Source organism: Rhodamnia argentea, chromosome 6 (genome assembly GCF_020921035.1).
Source record: "Rhodamnia argentea isolate NSW1041297 chromosome 6, ASM2092103v1, whole genome shotgun sequence".
Classification (NCBI taxonomy): domain Eukaryota; kingdom Viridiplantae; phylum Streptophyta; class Magnoliopsida; order Myrtales; family Myrtaceae; genus Rhodamnia; species Rhodamnia argentea.
In genome coordinates this window covers 29,613,668-29,634,793 of record NC_063155.1, presented here as the reverse complement: position 1 = coordinate 29,634,793, position 21,126 = coordinate 29,613,668, and the positions used below count along the sequence as shown (strand labels likewise).

At 41.3% G+C, this 21,126-nt stretch overlaps 2 protein-coding genes across 4 annotated transcripts; one reads left to right on the top strand and one right to left on the bottom strand.

Moving 5' to 3' along the window:
* The first annotated feature begins 10,196 nt into the window (after nt 1-10,196).
* Nucleotides 10,197-17,986, top strand: LOC115756416 (ABC transporter G family member 3). 3 transcript variants are annotated; one of them, XM_030696184.2, is made up of 12 exons: nt 10,197-10,386; nt 11,176-11,656; nt 11,760-11,839; nt 12,719-13,005; nt 13,489-13,660; nt 13,891-14,004; nt 14,267-14,395; nt 15,109-15,300; nt 15,556-15,642; nt 16,735-17,007; nt 17,276-17,383; nt 17,693-17,986. In XM_030696184.2, the coding sequence occupies exons 2-12, from the start codon at nt 11,185-11,187 to the stop codon at nt 17,948-17,950; spliced, it is 2,172 nt and encodes a 723-aa protein (XP_030552044.1). In that variant the 5' UTR covers nt 10,197-10,386; nt 11,176-11,184; the 3' UTR covers nt 17,951-17,986. The 3 variants fall into 3 exon arrangements, with proteins under 3 accessions (XP_030552044.1, XP_048137031.1, XP_030552043.1); XM_048281074.1 differs by having other exon boundaries at nt 10,198-10,376; nt 11,052-11,656; XM_030696183.2 differs by having other exon boundaries at nt 10,198-10,386; nt 11,052-11,656.
* LOC115756418 (UDP-glycosyltransferase 86A2-like) lies at nt 17,953-19,907 on the bottom strand. The gene is made up of 3 exons (XM_030696186.2): nt 19,267-19,907; nt 18,225-19,161; nt 17,953-18,078 (listed from the first exon to the last, which is right to left on the bottom strand). Exons 1-2 carry the CDS (start codon nt 19,817-19,819, stop codon nt 18,236-18,238), a joined length of 1,479 nt encoding a protein of 492 aa, XP_030552046.1. The 5' UTR covers nt 19,820-19,907; the 3' UTR covers nt 17,953-18,078; nt 18,225-18,235.
* Nucleotides 19,908-21,126: the final 1,219 nt, after the last annotated feature.

Below are 21,126 nucleotides of genomic sequence, written 5' to 3'. Positions count from 1 at the left end.
AACACTAGAAATATATTGTCCACGATAATTTATGTCTAAATATTTTCATGGATAATGAAAGTATTTTTTTCGTCTTTCATTTTTGTAAGAGATCCAAGCGATCACTTATAAGAAAATGCATTTTAAATTATTTATTTTTCTCGAAATAAAAGGGCCTCGATCTTCATTTTGCTACCTCTCCCGCGTTATTCAATGAAGCAACCATTTTAAAAGTAGCCTTTGTATAGTTTTGATGTACGTGCCAAGAATTATATGACCTCCGATTAATTTTTATATAAATGGTTCATGTCACCAAAAATCTCAAATTGGTACACTTATGACAAATTTAACTCAAACTATTTTTTTGACCACTAAAAACTTTAAATTGATACATTCGTGATAAATTTACTTTAAATTAATTTTTTGACCTCGAAAAACTTTAAATTGACACACCCGTGACGAATTTATCGTTCGTTAAATTGGATTAATATCACGAAAAATCCGAATTTGATATATCTGTTACGAGGAGGGTAAAAATCTCAAACCGGTATACCCTTCAAATGCTATGTGTCATCTAACTCATACACAATGATTTTTTTAAGAAATATATTTTTGTTTTCGCGTCCAATCAAAAAAGTTGTTCAGTCTAGAAAACCTGGGATGATGCCAAAAGATACAGAAGAGCTGGAAAATGCAGAACCCGTTATTATTACTTTAATTGCACCTGCTCTTGATGCTGCTGCATTTTTTTTTTCCCTTGATACATGTGTACCATATTGAAAGTGCGTTGCTCACGTCGCGCGGCGCACAAGGACAAGTCAGCACGGACTTTTATTTTCAAAACTTTACAACTGGAGCTCTTTTTTTCTCTTTTGCTTCCGAATCTGTCGCCCCGAAATGATCCAACCGCAGCATAGTCAATAATGCACATGTATTGATTCTCATCGCTTCAAAATGATACATTATCGTCGGGATAATGACACAAATGACCATTAAACTTTAGTTTATTGTGCAATATGGTCCTTGAACTTTATGCAAATCTGCAATATTGGTTCTGAATTTTAATTTGTCCAATGTGGAGACTTTCGATATATATTCAATTTACTCCTTGTATTGTATGAAAACATTCAACGTTATCCTTCCATTAATTCAACATGGAACATTTTCATTTAGTGCATGGGCTAAATTGAACATGTACCAAAAGTTCGGGGATTGTATTAAACAAATTAAAATTTTAAGGATGACATTGCATATTTGGCTAAAGTTCAGAGATCCCATTGCATATTAGGCCAAAGTTCATGGATTACTTGTGTCGTTTATCATTATCAATATACTGCATGAAATCTAAAAAAATTGAGACTTCACATCTGCATTTTCTAAGTCTAAAAATAAAATGAAAAACATGGCTCGTACGAAAATTAACAGATTCTTCAGTCATTTTTCTCTAATTTTTTTTAAAGTATTTTGTTTCGTGCTTTGTGCCTGCTCATGTTTGAAGACCCCATGGCAATGATCGAAGCTCAAGCCCTCCACGACATGAAAATATGAGATGTGGATTCTCTCAATCAACCGACCCACCCCAACTTGGTACGATCTGACGTGGTTGTATCAATGCTCGCTCTTTTCTATGTTGTCGTGCTTGTAAAATCCTTTTCAGCTCTCCTAGAAATAACCTGTGAAATTGTCGCTCGCCCAACTTGATTGGTCGAGTCATTTGAGCTTTTTGCCTCTTTCAGAGGCGGGTGAGGTTGGAATAAACACTCTGACCAAAAAAAAAAAAGGTTGGCATAAACACAGGTCGCGATATGGTGGAGCGAGACATGTCAATAAGTTATGTGCCAACTATGATAGACTAATCAAAATACTTCCCCCGACACCAAATTCCTTTCTTCTTTGATATATTTACCAAAAGTTTAAGTCAATAAATTATGGACAAACTATAATATATTAATTGTTCCACACCGCATAACATCACTAATTCGATGTGAAATTTCTCTAACACAAATCATACGGGTATCTCAACATCAATAGTTGTCACTCATGTCCAAATTAGGCCCAAACTCGACAAGATCATGCAGCTCGGGGTCGTAAGCATCGTGCCCTAAATTGAATTACTTCTCGAACCAGAAGGAAACAAAGGGCATTGCATCATTGGGTGGGGGGCGTGTGCATCATCTGGTGGGCGGCTGCATGTTGGCGTTCGTACGTGTGGTAGGGCACGTCAGTGGGTGGCAAAAACAACCTCTCTTGCTATATGGGGGAGAGGAGGAGGAGGAGGTATGTAGGCCCGTTACGATCGCACTCCAAGCAACAAAAGAAGACGCAGGAAGTGGATCTTGGTCCAGTTCAGACGCCACGTTTAAGTGCTCGAGGCAAGAGAAGCCGCAGGTACGGTCACGTGGGACGCATCATCCCCGCTCAAAAAATCTGCGTACGAAGCAGGGGCCAAAGCCCACGTGATGTGGCGCCGGTCGGAAGGACAGCAACGTCACTGTGTTTTTGGCGTGTGTCCTCCAGGTCCTCCTCGCCATCATACAACTTCGACCCCGGCATCGAATGATCAGAGTTAAAGCCGAGAGAGACGATTACATTGCGATCTTCGCCTTGGATTCAAGACCTCGGTCATCGGGTCTATCGGAATCGTTGTCGGACTTGGCTAATCTCGTGCCCACGTCCAGCTGAGAAATTTGGGAAACTGTTGAATGAGAGGACGGAACGTCTTCCGTTTACTTTTGTCTGGATACAAGAACATATGCAGGTTGTGGGGTTATAAGTATCCTGGATCGAATCCGATAATGGCGAAAAGCTCAGGCAGACATCAGTCACGAGCTGGAATCCTCCCCCACAGCTTTGTGCTTTTCTTCTTTTTCTGCTGTAAAAAGGGACTTCGTCCTCCATTGTCTGATGGCTTCTTTGACTTTTAGCCTTCTCAGCCCACCACTTCACAGCTGACTGCAGCATCATCAAAGCTCATCGATCCTTCCATGGATGCTGTCGTGCTTTCTTCACCCCCAACGTGGCTTGATGTGATATTGGGATTCGGTCTGTGGTTAGCTTGAAAGCGGAGATGAAGAGATGGAGAGGCATTCTTGATGACTTCTACATTTAGCACAGGAGATTAGGCACTAGATAAATGATTATGTAACTGTTTTTAACCCAGGAAAAATTACCAAAAAAGACGACATAAATGTATTGCAATTGTGCTATTTCAGTCATATTTTTTTTTTTACCGATTCAATTTTAAACTTTTTGCAATTGTGTCAATTCAATCCGTTCGACGAATTTTTGGTGACCGGCGCTAACGTGGATGTCGGCCGACCGACGACATAAAATTTTAATATTTTTTTTCCCTTCCCTTTCCCTTTTCCCTCGACGATCGGTCGGAGGCAGAACATGGAAGGGAAAGGGAAAAAGGAAAGGGAAGAAAATAAAATAAAATAAAAAATAAAAAAAATCATGATATTATTAAAATATTAGGTAGCGCCGGTCGAGCAAAATTCCCTAAGTGAACTGAATTAGCACAATTACAAAAGATTTAGAACTAAATATAAAAAAAGGATTTAGGACTTAATTGACACAATTGCAATAAGTATATGACTTTTTTAGTAATTTTCCCTTTAAATCCACTATGAGATTTTTTTTTGGTCAATAATCTACCGTGAGATTAACATATTGCTTTTAACTTAAAAAAAACATATAATTATAAATTACTGTTGAGTCCACTTCTTCATGAATTTGTGACTCGCAACATGTTGTTGCTCTCTCAATCACTCAAAAAAATATTATACTAATAAAACCTTACAAATTGTATGCATGCAAAGAAAATGATGAGCTAACGGTGCCTTGTGTCATCATATCGAAACGACGGATCCTCCGCCTTTAATTTTTCCCGAAAAACGGCTTAACTTGTTTATCGGTTTCTAGGGAAAATTTCAATTGGATGTTATCTTTGGATGGGATGATGAGTCATATTTCCTTTTTTTTTTTTAAGGAAGCAAATCTAAGTGAATAGCATTCACAAAAATAAGTGATTTATTAATGATTCAACCGAAACTTATAAAATAGTGGATATTGTTCTCCAGCAAAAAAAATGGTGAATATCGTTCCAATTTTTTTTTTAAAACAAAACTAGGAACTAAAAGAAGTAGGAAAGTCTATATCTAATATTGATTAAGAACTGGAAATTATCATTTGAATGCATAATGTTATTAGTCTCAAAGTCAATATTTCAAGAGTTCTTAATTTAGATGCTTTTAGTGACATTAACGATTTCTTTGGAGCTACTGATAATGTTTTTCTACTTTTGGTAATCAGTATTTCGCTGTTGTATGATTGTATGTGCGATAACGTCTACTATACCAGGAATATCAATGAACCCGATTATTGCAATTGCTCAGGATACCCTTTATTAGCCCTTATGATATATATATTTATAACCGAGGTGTTCGGGTTAGCTTGCGCGCACCTCGACTATTCCTCGGAGGAGATTAGCACAACAACCCACCGCCATGACCCCCCACTTAAATCACTAGTGCTCACCGGGAAATCGAACTTGGGACCAGGTGCGTCTAACCACATAATTCCAAGTGCGTCATAACCAACTGAGTTACCCATGGATGGGTCCCTTATGATATTTTTGTTTCTTCATATTTGAAAAAAAAAAAGAAAAAAAAAACTCACTTAGTTGAGATTTGGGGAAATCCCCACCGAGTGAGAGTTTCCAATTCTAATTTTCCAAGCCAACTGGTTAAACAAGCTAAGCAGCTTCTAGGGAAAAATCAAAGGTGGAGAAGCCACCGTTTCAAATCCCCAACCTTATGCTAGCTTTACTTTCTTCATCTCCACGCAAAAATATCGATAGATAAGTGGTTTAATGTTGTTAATTAGAACTTTGTCTCACAACGCGCAAATCCAAAATGTGCAAAAGAGTGATCCTAGATGAAGGTCTGATCGAGGTACTAGAGAGTAATTGCGAAATCTCACATATAGATATCAGATATGACCAACATAGGCGCTAGGACATTTATCGACCTACGTGGGAAAATTATTTTCGGTAAATGAGCTACAGCTGCTTAAGCCCAACGTGATATCGGAGCACATTGTTCTTCAAAAGTCGATTACACACCGGAACCAACACCCCCGGTGCCTTCGCCTCGAGATGTGACCGAAGGTTGTGTACTGTTCGATTGACTCCAAGCCCAAAGACAAGTTCTTGTGCCTTTTAATCTCACTTCTAACAACAATGCATACCGTGATCGGAGGGTTTTTGGCATCCATCCCCATCATTTTCTCGGCAAGCCCCTCAGCGTGCATTTGTTCGGGTTCGGGCTCGAGCTCAACCAAGGCCAGGCCAACATAGAATCGAATTGACCGGACATTTGGTCGCGATCTTCTTCGTCGGTTCATAGTTCTGTTTGCACTCTTATAAGTGGTCCTAGGCTAGTATGTCCCCTAGTCCACAACATGTTCAGAAAATCGCATTCCAAGTGAAAACAGTTCGGCTCCGGAACTCTGCCCGGTTCAATCTCATGCATATTGCCTGCCCTTTTTTGGCAGATGGGCTCTTCACGGGTTTACAAATAATGGGCTATTCTGAAAGGAAGGGAACTATTGGGCCTAAAGTTTCATCTGATGGTCCATTTTGGAGGCCATTAACACTTTGGGGAGAGGATTTGAGACTAGCGTGTTCATTCCAATAATGCTTACTGAATATGACATCGATGCTCATCCCCTTTTTTGTGTTTAGGGTGCCCGACGATCGTTTAGTACCCGACCAATTCCCCACCGCAGGCTGCAGGCAGCGCAACCCAGCATACAAGGGAGTTACCGAAGCACGTCGTCTCATCATCCATGTCCTTGAAGTTGGCCTCGAGAGAACGAACAACTGACGAGTATGGTCATAGTTTGGATTGGAAAAGAGTAATAAGTTGTTCGATTCCGCTTTTCATATATCTATTTCTGGGACAAATACACATCAGAAAGTCGTCTTGCATATGAGATTCAACCCGATGTTTATATCAACGCGTCCCATGACTTCAGAAAAATGCCATCGCGCTCATGAATTGGGTTGTATCTAATTTCCTCGAATCTAGAGTCTATTTGTCATTTAAAATTTCTCTCCATTTTGCTAACTAAATACTAGCTTGATTAATTGGATTGGAGCTCGGTGGACCGAAAGCTGAGCACTGCCTTGGACTATTAAAGATCAAAATCTAGCTTTATCAACTCGTTTTCAGCTCAGTTAATCTATCGCCCCCACTTTATCAGCCAACCAATTCCCATTTGAAATTCTGTGGCCCCACGAAGCAAGCGAGGAGCCATAAATAGACACGTCTGGCATCACTTTTCGCCGTTGAAATTATTAATCTTTGCCTTATGGACGAAGACTATGTTGTCCTAAAGTTTCGATGCCTTGAGTCGGAAAAATCATTGAGCTCTCATCGAGTCGTGGTTCTGTATAAATCGACCATTCTCAGCCGAAGTTCACGATCAGTGCCTGTTCACCATTATTGCAAGCATTAATGGGCAATCATCCTTTCTTGTACGCAAAGCAACTTCTCGTGTCGTGTGCTTGCATTAAGTATTTCGATTGGGGCATTTCTTTGTTTTTGACATATTTTCTAGGGCACGAGGAGTGGCTCCAAAGTGGGTAGTGACCATGATCAATGTTTTTTTTTTTTTTTTGGTAATCCAGGGATCCGCCGCCGTAATCGGGTCAACTCACCACCACCCGAAGGGCGGCGAAGACCCTTTCCGACGGCGACTATACCCGGAGGGAGGCTAGCCCCGCATCCCACCAGCAAGAGCCCCCCCACTTAAGTCCGAGAAACGCGTTGGGAAGGTTTTGAACCTTTGACCAGCTTGCGCCTTAAGGCCAAAGAGCTCAAAGCTCATCAAACGCGCCATGCCCGTGGTGGGTGACCATGACCAATGTTGAAATATGCAAATAAGGGAAAATGGCACTTGTGTTCTTTAAATTTAACTATAATACACTATCTTTTTTAACTTTTTTAAATTCGTTCAATATGGTTCTTGAATTATTCCTAAATACTCGATATAGTCATTTTGTTTAATCAAACGAGGGAGAATAATTTGAAAGTTTAGGTACTAGGTTGCATAACTTGCAAGACTTTAGGTACTTGTGGTGAATTTTCTTTTTTCCCCTTGTTTAATCATAAACAAATTACAAGTTTGGAAACTAGATTGTACATTTCTCAACAGTTCCGGGGACTCGCGGTGATTTCCTCCTTTTGTTTGATCGGACGAGATGACTGCATTGAATATCTAGGCGGAGGTTGCACGTTTTGCAATAATTTAGGGACTAGAGTGCACTTTTTGCAACAATTTAAGGGACTTACAATGGTTTTCTCCCATACATTGAACGCTCGTAGATTGTTCAAGCGTCACGATGCAACTAATTAAAAGTCCAAAGATAATAATGCAGCCGAAGTTTCGAGACTATGCGTATCATTTTCCTATGCTCTCCGGTCACAATTTTCCGACTTCACAATATTGGGAAACATTTACAACCTACGTACATTATACACACACACACACACACATATATATATATATATATATATACAGTAAACTTTACTGGATGTTTGACAAAAAAGAAAAAAATTGTACCGGATGGCTAAATCATTGAACAGGGGGACCCAGAAAAAACAGCACAAGGAAACGATTTCAGAATCCGAGAGCAGAGCTCGAAAGGGGAAAAAGTAGGAGAGCCATTTCAATACATTTGTCCTCGACTGGAAGTTCACGTTACCCGAAGCTGCCGCGTTAATTTTGAAATCAGTGCTAATGACATGAAAACTGATAATATTAAATCGATCTTGTAGAAAATTTACACGACAAACTATTACTGATTATTTAAATGAGATCATAAATGGATCTATCACAACAATTTCTAAATCGGTTGTAGATCATTATTTGGTGATGGTCGGATCAATCTTTTTTTTCTTTTTTTTTTTTCCTTTTTTTGCGAGAGATATATTCATTTTAAGTCTTAAAACTTATCGTGAAAGTGTAATTGAGTCTTTAACTTTTAGAAAGTGCGGTTAAGTCTTAAAATTTGTCAAATTAATGCAATCGAGTTTTTCTGTTAACTCCGTCCAACGTTACAAGTAGCAATATGAGGAGGAAGTCACTTAGAATGCAAGGCTTTAGTGATTGAATTAAAGCATAGAGGTTTAGCTAATAGAAAATACTGATGTGGCGTTTTTTTTTTATTAATTTCTCTCATCTACATGGTGCTTAGATGGCTAAAACAAGAAAAATAAGTACAAAACGACGTCGTTTTGGTCCAAACTTGATTGTTAATATATGCATATTAATTAAATTAAATTAACAAACAATCTAATTAAAAACAAAAACGAAACCAGCGAGGGCAGGCCTCGCTGCCGTCACCCCTAGCCGATTGCAAGTCTTCACCCAAATCGAGTAGAGGACTGCCATTGGTGGGGTCACCATCTAGCCCTACCCCAACCAGTGGGTAGCCTTAGCTCGATTTGGATGAGGACCGGCGACCCTTGTTCGATATGACTGAGGGCTTGTAGGCACTTGCCTACGGTTTGCCAAGGTAGGGCCCGGCGACCCCTACCTTTCCTACAATGGTGCGGGCAACGGTGGCAGGGCCTGAAGGGCCCTTGTTGGTTTTTCCTTTTCTAAAATAAAAATATATATTATTTTTATTTAATTAATATACACATATTAAAATTAAGTTTGGACTAAAATGACGTCACTTTGGGCTTATCTTTCTTATTTTACTTAAGTTAACACCACGTAAGAGAGAGAAATTAATAAGAAAAAGCTACATCGGTATTTTTCGCTTGACAAAGTGGACGGAGTTAACGAACGAAGTTAATTGTATCAACTTGACAAAATTTAGAATTTGATTGCACTTTTCGGAAGTTTGAGAATTCAATTGTACTTTTATGACAAATTTTAGGATTTTTGATACACATATCTCTTTTAAAAAAAAAAAAAATTAGACCCATGGGCTATAGCTGGATTTTCTGATCCGGTTCTGTAATTTTCTGGTCACCCTTTTCGGACAAAAGGGCGGTGAGGCCCCAGGAAGACTAGACCACTATCACTGAGCCGGGCCGATGTGAGCCCCACCACACCCTAATCACCTGCTCTTTCTCCATTCCTCTTAGGCCCCCCACTAATCGCGGTTATACAAATGTGCTTTGTCCTTAATAATCGGGTCCGTGCAAAGCACACTTCTAATCGGAATATCCATGACATCAGTAAATCCGTATTTTCACAAGGGCTTCACAGTAGTCCCATCGACTTAAATCAAATCACTTCACGATACATATTATGAATTTTTTTGCAATTTTTTCTTTCATATAGGCAGGTCGTGATCTACTTCGAATTGGTATGGTTGATGTTTTCGAAAGAAAAAAAAATGTTTAATAACTTTTAGAACATTAGCGATTCTTTTTTTGGGCCAAGAACATTAGCAATTGTATTGATGTGTTTATGTGTTATATAGTTAAGGGAGGATTTGGAGATCGGCTCCGCTACACTGCTTGAGATGTTCGATAGGAGCGGACTGTGCGTGATGAAAAAGATTGGAAATAGACATGTCAAAATAGATCATAAATCCATTTCTTATCTTGTATATGGTGGATTGGGTTGTCATACGATTTAGTTATATTTGATAAATGCGCCGTTAATGTGTTTAAACATAATCCGAATCGTACATGGGTTGTAAAATGGGTAACAAATGTGTGTATAACTTATTTAGACCTAACCTATCTCTCTAATCCTTTTTTCATTCTTTCCGGTTCTCACTCGATCTCGCGCTTATTCTTTACGCATTCTCATTTTAATTTTGGCATGAGTTTTCATAAATTGAGTTAAATATTGAGATGTTTTGAAAATATGAATAGGGTCGGATGTGTTACTAGATTTGTATTGAATGAAAATGAGTCAATATTAAATGAGTTTGTTTGGATCGGATTATTTTCTATCCGACTTAAATTTAGTTGGATCCACTTATTTGATTGGCCTAGCATCAAGATCATGCGAGAAGGAAAAGAAGGGGGAGCGTCTGGAGATCACGCGCGGGTTCAGACAGGGGACACTTTTGACAAATGCTGAGCTGGCAACGTTCCATCATTAGATGCGACTCCGTGTCCGAATTCAATGGAAAAGGGCGAAAAGAAGAGAAGGAAGAAACCCCACTCAGCCAAAGCCCAAAACCCAAAGCTGGGGAATCGGAGATGCCCCTATAAAAAGCAAAGCCAGAGAACCCGGTTCGATCGGGTCAAGTTACCCACGACCGCGTGCGTCACTACACTCGGGACTCACTTCACTCCACAGAGTGAAGTTCACTCCTTTTCACATTCCCTCTCTCTCCATCGCGGAGCTCGCGCTCATAGGTAGATCCAGGTTCGTGCTCCGTCTCTGCTCTTGATTACTGGTTCTGAAGCGAGTTTGGTCTAGCTGTATATAGCTATGTAGACGTCGTGCCGTCTGTTCGAGCGGGGATAGTTGTGCAAGTAACGCTTCAGCAGGTGTTATTGGGTTCTGGGCGAGCTGGAAATGCTCATTCCAGACCTTCGTTTTCCCTTTCCACGTTTGTTCAGCTCGGGTGAACAGACGTGTTTTACACATCCTCGTGGAGGGTGGTTGGTGTATTTGCTCTTTGAAATGGTGCGTTCTCGACTCTAGTTCGACTAGTTTAGAATGCTTTGAGGATATGTCGGGCGACGCGGAGCGGGAAGAACTACACCTGTAGGGGTTAGTGTTCTCGGTGCCTCGTTAGCTTTTGCGAATTCCGTTCTTCAGATTTGTTAACTTCTTACTAGTTTAAGTTGATGTGGGGAGCTTGATTAGCGAGTTTCGACTCGCTTAAAGACACCGTACCGGTGCAATAAATCTTATACATACGAGGAATCTAGGAGTCTATCTATCAGCTGAATGAACAGGATTCCGAAAAATCGAAAAGGATGCAGGCGTCATTGTGCTAATCCTGTTTCTTGAAATGCTTCTGTTTCTCCATGGTAATGGGTTGAATGAAAGTCTATTCACGGTTCTGTTCTGACTTGATGCAGGATCCACCCCTGTTCAGGGATTCGGGTATGGTACTTAGTTTCAGAACAGTCTAACACCTTAATACCTTAAATTATGTATTAAAGAGGAGAATCTTAGGTGTTTGTCCTACATTTTGAGCATCAGGAGATCAGAATGGAAGAAATTCAATCCCAGTCGGATAATTATAGGTCTTCATCGTCTTCCGCAAGCAGCCCTGCAAGTAGGGTGCCTTCAAGCAACTTCTTTTATCTGCGAAAACCCGGTTCTCTTCGACAGCCCATTTCGTTTGAGGATTCCCCAGAGTGGGAGGACACAGACGTCGATGTTAGAGTGGAGGATGGCGGAGACTCCATCCATGTTGCGACCACTCCTGCTTCTCCATCTCTTTCAAAGCTTAATAGTGGGTCCTTGCCATCCCCTCCTTTACCAGAGGGTGCAGTGGTTACTAGAAAGCTTGCAGGGGCATCTGTTGTTTGGAGGGACTTAACTGTCACAATCAAAGGTAAAAGGAAGTATTCTGACAAGGTTGTGAAAAGTTCTAATGGCTATGCATTGCCTGGAACAATGACAGTGATCATGGGCCCTGGCAAATCGGGGAAATCCACTTTGTTAAGGGCAATTGCAGGTAGTTACTTTTGATCGATTAGATTAGTCAGGTAGCATCTTGAAAATGGTTTTTGTCTTGAGAGCTCGAAACTAATGCAGTATCCTCTATGCTTGTTCTTCAGGAAGATTGCCTGATTCAGCCAGAACGTACGGCGAAGTGTTTGTGAACGGGGCCAAATCTCATATGCCTTATGGGTCATATGTGAGTGCATTGTGCTTAAATATTGTCATAGGGCTTAATTTTCCTTTATAAGATTTCACTTCCTCCTTCTGTGGATCTTTTGTTGATGCAGAGTCTTCTTGTGTTTAGGAACTCTCCTACTAATAACATTAGAATGTTGTCGTCTAAATTGTTCAAGTTTGCTAATTGACTGTGGGTACTCAGACAAGAACACTAGATTTCTCTGGGAAACATTTTATCAAAAGCTTATGTTTTGGGAAACCAACAACACCCACTTATGCATAGAGTGTTGACCTTTACAAATACAGCTTTCAGACACACTGTGAGGGGTCTTCTGAATGTAGCCTATGATAGATACTATGTTAACTACCTACTGCGAAAGCCTGAGCTACCTATCAAGCATATCGCGTGTCATTTCCACTCTGGTTGAAAAGTGAGGTCCACTTTGTTATATATGTTGATGCATGCCCGGATAGAAGATTAGTTACCAGTCAAAGATACTTTTGCTGTGTGTCATGCGATTTTTTCCATTCTACTGCCTTTACATAGTGTTAGATAATTTTGCCCATCCAGAAATGGCATTCTTTCAGCGTTTCTATTTGATGCCTAGCATCCTGAAGGTCCCGTAGCTTTGTCTTCATATAGCTGCAACTTTTGCTTATTTGTTCGGAGCCTTTTTCATATTGGGAGGCCAGATTCAAGAATTAGTAACTTATCTCGCAAAGGAATTCGCAAGTGTATTCACTATCTTCTGGTTTACCACGTTGGTTGTTTTTCTTTTTGTGAGGGAATGTGACTGTCTTTTATATTTCTGAATGGTGTTTCATCTTGGAGGGTTTAATGTTTCTATCATGAGGATAGATTTTGATTTCTTTCGTTTTGCTTTTTGATGGGTTGCAGGGCTTTGTTGAGAGGGAAACCACTCTAATTGGATCCCTGACTGTTCGAGAGTTCTTGTACTACTCAGCATTACTTCAACTACCAGGTTTCTTCTGTCAGAAAAGGAGTGTTGTGGAGGATGCAATACATGCTATGTCTTTGGGTGACTATGCCAACAAGCTGATTGGTGGTCATTGTTATATGAAGGGCTTACCTAGTGGTGAAAGAAGACGTGTTAGCATTGCCAGGGAACTTGTGATGAGGCCTCATATTTTGTTCTTAGACGAGCCTCTTTATCATCTAGACAGGTAGTTTGTTTTAGTTTTTGGATGGTGGGGGGTGGGGGGGGGAGGGAGGGGGGAGATCAGAAACAATTTGTGGAACAAATATTAAGCTTCACAAAAAGTAATCTGTGCGAAAAGATTATGTTACGCAGCATCGTGCAACAGAGAGCACAAGGTTCTTAATTCTGCCGGGTTATTAGGAGGTGCAAATACAAGATGTACTAAATACCATCTTGATTCTTGATTCTGTTTTTGATATCTTGCAAACATGTGCAGTTTATTTAGATTATTGCTCTAGATGATTCTAGTTAGTGGTAAAATCATATTGTGAGGAATGTTTTCTTGTCAACATCAACATAATTTCTCATTGTTAGGCCATGCCTCATACATGCGATGTGTAGGTAATCATATATTGGTTGATATGTGCTTATTGGGAGTTTTCTTGTTGCATTACTTGACTTGAGGGTGCAATAGCTCAAGTTCATGATTCTGTTTTCATCCCTACAGCGTGTCTGCACTTCTCATGATGGTTACGTTGAAGAAACTTGCAAGCACCGGGTGTACCCTTATATTTACTATCTATCAGAGCAGCACTGAAGTATTCGGCCTCTTTGACCGGATATGCCTGCTTTCAAATGGAAATACTCTATTTTTTGGAGAAACATTGGCCTGCTTACAGGTAAGCTACATAGCAGATTTTAATTCCTTTTTGATGTGGTTTCTCAGGAAGATAAAGTGAATTTTTTGCCTTAAAGGTGTACAAAGGGAAAGTTCCTTGAATAAATTTTGGTGATTCTATGTTAGGATAGAAGTTGAGTTCTTGTGATGTTGGACTGTATAAAATTTCAAAATCTGTTTATTGTCTTGTATGCTTTGCTAAATTAGTCTCTCTCTCTTTTCTTATTGAAGCACTTCTCCAATGCTGGATTTCCATGCCCGATAATGCAAAGTCCTTCCGATCACTTCCTACGTGCAATAAACACAGACTTTGACAGGATAATTGCAATGTGCAAAAACTGGCAGGTACTTGTTTTGTACTTGCCGTTGAACGATTGGTCTTCATCTGCTTGTAGTGATTGATGGGAGTGGAATGATTCTGCGTTCAGTGGAGATTAGGCCTTCATGATTAAGATTGATATCTGTTTGAGACGATGAGCAATGCCTTGCTGTGTTGTCTGTCCATAGTCCATTAATCCAGCAGTTGTATTCTATTTTTATGTGAGAGAAACTGAATTTTGGCGCTCAATCATTTCCAGTGTTTGACCATTATGGGCATGGTTGGCAGGATGATCATGGCGATCTCTCTTCAGTGAATATGGATACTGCTGTGGCAATACGCACCCTTGAAGCAACTTATAAATCATCAGCCGATGCAGCTGCAGTTGAGACAATGATATTAAAACTCACTGAGAAGGTACACATACACGTCTTCTGTTTGTTGCATCATTTCTTACGTTTTTAATTGGTAGTTGGTACAGTTTTTAGAAAGCTTGGTTTGTAGTCACTCCGTAGTGGCACAAATTAATTTTTCGCACGATTAATGTCAGCGCATGATATCTGGAGAAAGCTACACATCAAATGGCAGTGCTTAGCTTCTTTTTTGGGCCAAAAGCTGTGTAATTGACTTCACTCATAAACTTAAGTGGACAACCATCAATCCATGATCAACAAAGCAATCTATTTGATTTTCTCTCAGCATACGGTGAATGATTGAAAAGTTTTTTCCTTTATAAGTTGTCAATGCTTGAATAAACATATATCGGGCTGATTGTGGAAAGCCTTATTTTCAGCGGCCAATGCATTGTCAGGAACAGTAATTTTCTTTATTAACAATAGCTCACGGTGCTGGCAGCCTTTGGGTGCTTTCTCTTTTCTTTTCTTTTGTTTTTTTTGGCAGAGGGGTGGGTGGACAATGAAAGCAATAGCAAAAGGAGATAACTGTTTACTCTACTTTGTCCTATTATGCTGTGCTACTTATGTTAGTGGCATTGCAATCTTCCTAGCGTGATAGAGTTGAGAACTTACGGTATGCTCATCGTTTAAGAGCTAGTGTGCATGCTTTCTGGTGATTTTTCACCATTTTTTTCATGTCACAATCTTCTTGTCTGCTTAACTAAGTTTTTGCAGGAAGGTCCAACTCTAAAAAGCAGGGGAAAAGCTAGCTGTGGTACCCGAATTGCAGTCCTCACATGGAGATCATTACTTATTATGTCAAGGGAGTGGAAATATTATTGGCTCCGCTTGATTCTTTGCATGCTTCTCACACTCTGTGTTGGCACAGTTTTTTCTGGCTTAGGACATTCGTTGTCTTCTGTGGGGGTGAGTTTCGATGAAATTGTGGATTTGTGTTATCTGGTTGCATTTAGATGTCCTTTGGAAAGTTATCAGATTTCTCATCTCACAAGGAACCTCTTTGCTTTGTGGGCTATGTTTGTGTTATTCTCTGGGCCCGTTGCTATTTATCGCTCTCTGAATCTTTAAGAATTGGAGTCTACTTTCATGCTTCCCTACAACAAAATGCTTGTTTCTACTAATTTATTTATTTTTTCTTTTTGCTAATCTCTCATTCTGCAGACTAGGGTTGCAGCAATATTTTCGTTCATATCATTTGCTTCCCTCCTTAGCATTGCTGGAGTACTGGCACATATTAAAGAAATCAAGGTAATACTAACTTCAATATCCATAAGCTTCATCTGGTTTATCTGGAAAATCCACCGTGATATATTGACGAGCCAGAATATATCAATTTGCCTGAGCATATTATTTAGGCCGTTTGCTATTGCTGCTATAAGTGCTGCTCGCACTCTGCTAATATTTGAGAACAGGATGCAATAGTTCATCTCTATGATAAGGCATATTTACCTGCCTAGCTGACTTTTGTACCTGTAAGTGTTGTATGCAGGTTGCCCTTGCCTTTTCTCTGTCTTTCGGGAATTTGATTTTTTCTCTCCTTTATTATAGCTGTTGTGTGACAATTTACAGCAGATTTGGGGGATTGTGTATGGGATGAGCATGTCGTCAGTGAAGGCTGCATGATGTTAGGACTTGATTTGCTGACTTCTTGTATCACCTATTGGAACAATTATACTTTTATGATGCCATTCACCTTTATCTTGATAGCTTTAATCTCAATAATGACCCCTTGATCGCATGGTATAATCAGATTTTCATGGCATAATATAGAGGATCTGTTCTTGCCTTGAGAGTTTTCAGTGGGATGAATGCTGAATGCTGTGTGATGAAATCCAATCAGCAGTACCTTATTGGACGTTAGTTATTTTTTTTTTCAAAAAATCAGTTTGTCCATGTTTATTAATTATTCAGAAAACTGCCTTTCTTATCTAAGTAACTATTAATTACTTTTTTTTGGTCAAAAACTATTAATTACTTCAACTGTATAAATTCCTTGAAGTGCCGTCACAATAGGACACCTCATCATGTGGATGTTGTGGATGTGGATATTGTGGTTTCAACCGCAATTCATTTTCAGAAATAATTAAATCAGCAGGTTACATATTTAATTGAGAGATGTAAATGGTCTCCTGCTAAAAAAAAGCCACCCTTGATAGGGGCATTATTAATTTTTATGGGTGGATGAGATGCTCCAGTGGCGATAATTGGCAAAGACCAGATACTCGATGGTCCAGGTCCAACTATTTGAATCAGTTTTTTTTGGCAAGAAATTTACAGATTGACTTGTCCATCTGCTTTAATTTGGCTTCCTCAAACTCTGTGTTGCTTTCTTCTGTGCAGATATATGCCAGTGAAAAATCGAATCAACATTCTGGAGCACTGGTGTTCTTGCTTGGGCAACTTCTTTCCAGCATTCCTTTCCTGTTTCTGATCTCCATCTCGTCAAGCCTCGTCTTCTATTTCCTTGTTGGTCTGCGAGATGATTTCAGCTTATTGATGTACTTTGTGTTGAATTTCTTCATGTGCCTCCTTGTAAATGAGGGGCTAATGCTGGTAGTAGCTTCTGTTTGGCAAGATATTTTCTGGAGCATCTTGACATTAGTGTCCATACACGTGAGTTGGTTCTGTTAAACTTTCATCTTGATCTTTCCTGTGGTTAATTCGACATGAATTGATGAGAAAATGCATGGCTTTTACTTTTCTGCTTTTGGCATACTGCTCAATGTCCTGAAGCTAGGCCTTATCGTGGTGGCTGAGACAAAGAAGTTGAATCAGTTGCCAAATCCATAAATTGCTGTTATGCTTGTGGAACATTCTATCTATTTTGTACTGTGCTCATGTGTCTAGGCTGGAATAATGACTCACATCTCTTACTTGTCAGGTTGTAATGATGCTTTCTGCTGGCTACTTCAGAATCCGAGATGCTTTGCCTAGACCACTATGGACATATCCAATATCCTACATTGCCTTCCATACCTACTCTATACAGGTAGAAGCAAAAATGAAACTACTTAAAAATAGTTTATGCTGTTCCATTTTGCCTAAGTGATCAATCTTAGCACTGCTCAGTGCTTCCTATCCATGTGATACCATGAAAACACTTCCATCTGCACAAAACTTTCCTGCAAAAGGAGAAGAAAACAATTTCTGCTTGATGCTTCCTTGGATATTTGGTTGACGTTGTTCTGGCTAGGAAAACACTTCATATATGTGGTTGGCTCTGGATCGAATCAAATTAAGTTTGTGGGCACATTTGACGCTGTTCTTGCTAAGTAATTCATGTTATTTTGTTGGATAGGGTCTCCTGGAAAACGAGTACCTAGGGACTTCTTTTGCCGTGGGGCAGGTGAGGACAATTTCAGGTTACGAGGCTCTCCAGAACACGTATGACATTTCTCGCGACAGTAATTCCAAGTGGGAGAATCTTCTAATCCTGTTTGTCATGGCAGCCGTTTATCGACTTTTATCGTTTTTTCTGTTACAATTTCGCATAGGAACAGGCGCATCTGTGCGCAAAATTTTCCAATGTAAACAGGACACGAGCAACACGAGATGAACTGTGCAATAAAATTTTTGTTTGGCTTTGGCTCCACACTGTGTTTATCCTGCTACCTAATGCTGCTACTGCCTTGTGTGCCGTCTGCTATTGTTTCTGCTCTGGTTTCTTCGCGATGTCTCGCTTCTTGAAGCTTGCTGACTCATTGATTTGGCAAGACCCTGTGAGGCTCATGTTGTTCAAAAGGTATTTGATTCTCCATCTATCACTTTTGCACTAATGGTCCATTCTGAGCTTCGCAAATGTATGTCTGGACCGAGAAGGGCCAGTGGCTGCATGATCGATTTAAGCACCACTGGAAAGATGCTCCTTTTGGTGAATCCTATGCTTCATGTCCACAAGAAACTGATCGAAATCTTTGGCCGATGAACCATCGGGCATCAATGCTTCCTCCAGCTTCTTCTTTAGTGCTTCAACCGCGCCCTTGAATTCGCTACCTGATTCTTTGCTCATAAGCCGGGCAATTTTGTCAGCGACCTCCTCTCGAGTAATCTTGTTCCGATCACTCAAATTCAATCCGATTCTCCAATCGTCAACCACTAGCTTCCTATTAGTGAACTGATCAGTCAACAGAGGGAAGCACAGCAATGGCACACCAGACCAAATGCTTTCCAATATTGAGTTCCACCCGCAATGGGTCAAGAACCCACCTATTGCTGGGTGGCTCAACACTGCATTTTGACGGCACCAAGGTATTATAATTGCCCGGTCGCCAAGCTGTTGCTTGAATCCATCGGGCAGCGGATCTACATCGTTGGAGCTCACGATGTCGGCCCGGAGCACCCACACGAAGTCGACCTTGCTGAGCGAGAGCCCATGGGCTATCTCCACTAGGTCCGGCCTCGACACATGAGCATAGCTCCCGAACGACACGTAGAGGACCGAGTCCCTGGCCTTGGTGTCGAGCCAACGGGTGCAGTCCGACTCGGGCCACAGGCTCGTGGCCACGTCGCTCCTGGTGAAGCCCTCCGGGAACACGGGCCCGATCGAGTAGAAGGGCTTCAGGTCCTGCAGGGCCGACACGGTGCTGGTCTCGAGCTCGCGGATGGTGTTGCAGAGGATGAAATCCGCCGCTTTGACGTCCCGGAAGGCGTTGAAGATGATCTGGTGACAGACGGATGACGTCTCGCTCTCCTGGAGATACGACGTCATGTCATTTGGCCGTAGGGCCTTCACTCCTGGTATGTAATCTATGGGATCCTCACGACAATCTGATCAGGAAAAGGCTGTTAAAATCCAATCTCGCTCGTAGAACGTTTAAAAAACTTTCGACGTTGAAACATGCACATGCACGGGAGAGATTTTAGCGGAATTACCCTGGCAAGCAAAGTGGCCATTGATCCGAAGGAGATCCAAGTGATAATACAACGTGAACACCAACGCCGGCTCCGTCCAGAACGACACGTACGACAGCCCGAACTTCTCCGCCACTCTCGACGGCCACACGAAGAACGTGTCTGCGATCAGGCAGTCGGCCCTCCCGCCGGGCTCCGCGACGATGCTCCCCAGGGCCTCCTCCACGTGCGCTGAGAACACGTGCAGGAGCGACGCCATGAACTGGTCGTGGTTCAGCGACCGGTCGAACCCCACCGGCAAGCCGTCCGACACTGTCGTGTACCGTATGTCGAGCCCCGATCTCCGCACGTTGGCGAAGATGTCGTAGGAGCGGTCGGTCTCGCCCTCACCGCCGCCTCCCCGTTCCTGCTCGAGGGCTTTGAGGGTGTGGTGGTGGACGGACTGAGTGTTGATGAAGGTGACGGCGAAGCCCCTCGAGGCGAGCTTGATGGCCAGGTGCACGGACGGGTTGACGTGGCCTTGGAGAGGGTAAGGGATGATGATGGCGTGAGGTTTTCTATGGTTGTCTGCCATGCTTGTTCCCCGAAGCAAAAGAGAATTAGAGCCGAAGTGCGCGTGTTGGTACGTTTTCGTAGGATGTTTGAGGATGTTTGACGATGATCGAGGTTTTCATAGCCGAAGGTTTCGGCTGATTTTGGGCTCGCTCACTTGTTTCCTTTTGTGAACAGAGAGAACCAGCGGGCATTCACTCGCGACTCCCGGCACGCCATACGATTTCCCAAAAGTGGGTTTGCCCCAGAAATTTCATGCTCGATTCGACCTCCCAAGCTTCATATCGGATTGAGAGGTCCCGACTGCTTTCTAAATGAACATCTAATTATCATCACCTTGTCTGGCTATTCAAGTACTCCTTTTGAGAGCTTGATCCACGCAGACGGATCGGGGATAGTATCCGGCAAGAGGGCGGGAGGATTTGGACAAGATCCGGCTCCTGGTGGACGTATGAGATGGCGGGAGGGGGCTGCGAATGGACAGTTCCAACTATGGATAGGGGGAATGTCGCTGGTCGATATGGACCAACACCGAGCATGGCGTCAGCTCTTTCAGTGAGGGAGTTTGTGACATCTCCAGACCCACATTGGACAGGAAAGGCCCTGTTGAGCGATTGATCGATAAAGCATCCACCCTTGACTGGTCTTCGCCTTATGTAGTTGCTCTGAGTGTTTCTTTTAGGGCTCGGTCCAGGAGGAATGAAGCGAGACGCTATGTAATTGTTCGTGGCCTACTTCATGTTTATGGAAGTTGATGTACATAAGTGTACCTGTGAATGTATCAAGGTATCTAGTCACAAATTTATATATATATCACGTTATTTGAGCAATTTATTGCGTAGAGTTACGTGGCTTGAGTTCCAAATGACTTGATAGCAAGAACCGTCGATCTTTCGGCGATCGAACTCTACAGTTTTTTTACCCCCCAAAAAAAAAAAAAATTCTACAGTTTAGTCGCGATCGTCATGTCTTGGTGACTAAACTCTATAGTTTGCTCACCAATGACTCTCTTCTAGTGATGAAATTTCGTTTGGTAGCTAGATTTGCCTCTACTTACTAAGCATCATTTGGTTGCTATAGTACAATATCGTGTATGGGTCTCATGTGAGATCCACTTGATCAAAGAGATTTCGATAGATTGCATTCACAAAAGCGGGAATTACATGATCAAATGGAAGAAAATATCATTATTTTATCGTCAATGATATATGTAAATCGCTAGTAAAAGCTTGAAAATTCGATATGAACAAAGTATACAACCATCAGAATGCAAAGAAACACATACATTGTCCTACGGCTTCTCAAGTCTTGTCATTGCAATTCAAACTA

Excerpts from the sequence above, each read along its gene's own strand:
- LOC115756416 (XM_030696184.2), top strand. The coding sequence starts at position 11,185 with ATGGAAGAAATTCAATCCCAGTCGGATAATTATAGGTCTTCATCGTCT. Across the intron at positions 13,006-13,488 it reads CCTCTTTATCATCTAGACAG|CGTGTCTGCACTTCTCATGA; the intron begins GTAGTTTGTTTT and ends TCATCCCTACAG. Across the intron at positions 14,005-14,266 it reads CAATGTGCAAAAACTGGCAG|GATGATCATGGCGATCTCTC; the intron begins GTACTTGTTTTG and ends CATGGTTGGCAG.
- LOC115756418 (XM_030696186.2), bottom strand. The coding sequence starts at position 19,819 with ATGGCAGACAACCATAGAAAACCTCACGCCATCATCATCCCTTACCCT. Across the intron at positions 19,162-19,266 it reads TGGCCACTTTGCTTGCCAGG|ATTGTCGTGAGGATCCCATA; the intron begins GTAATTCCGCTA and ends TTTCCTGATCAG.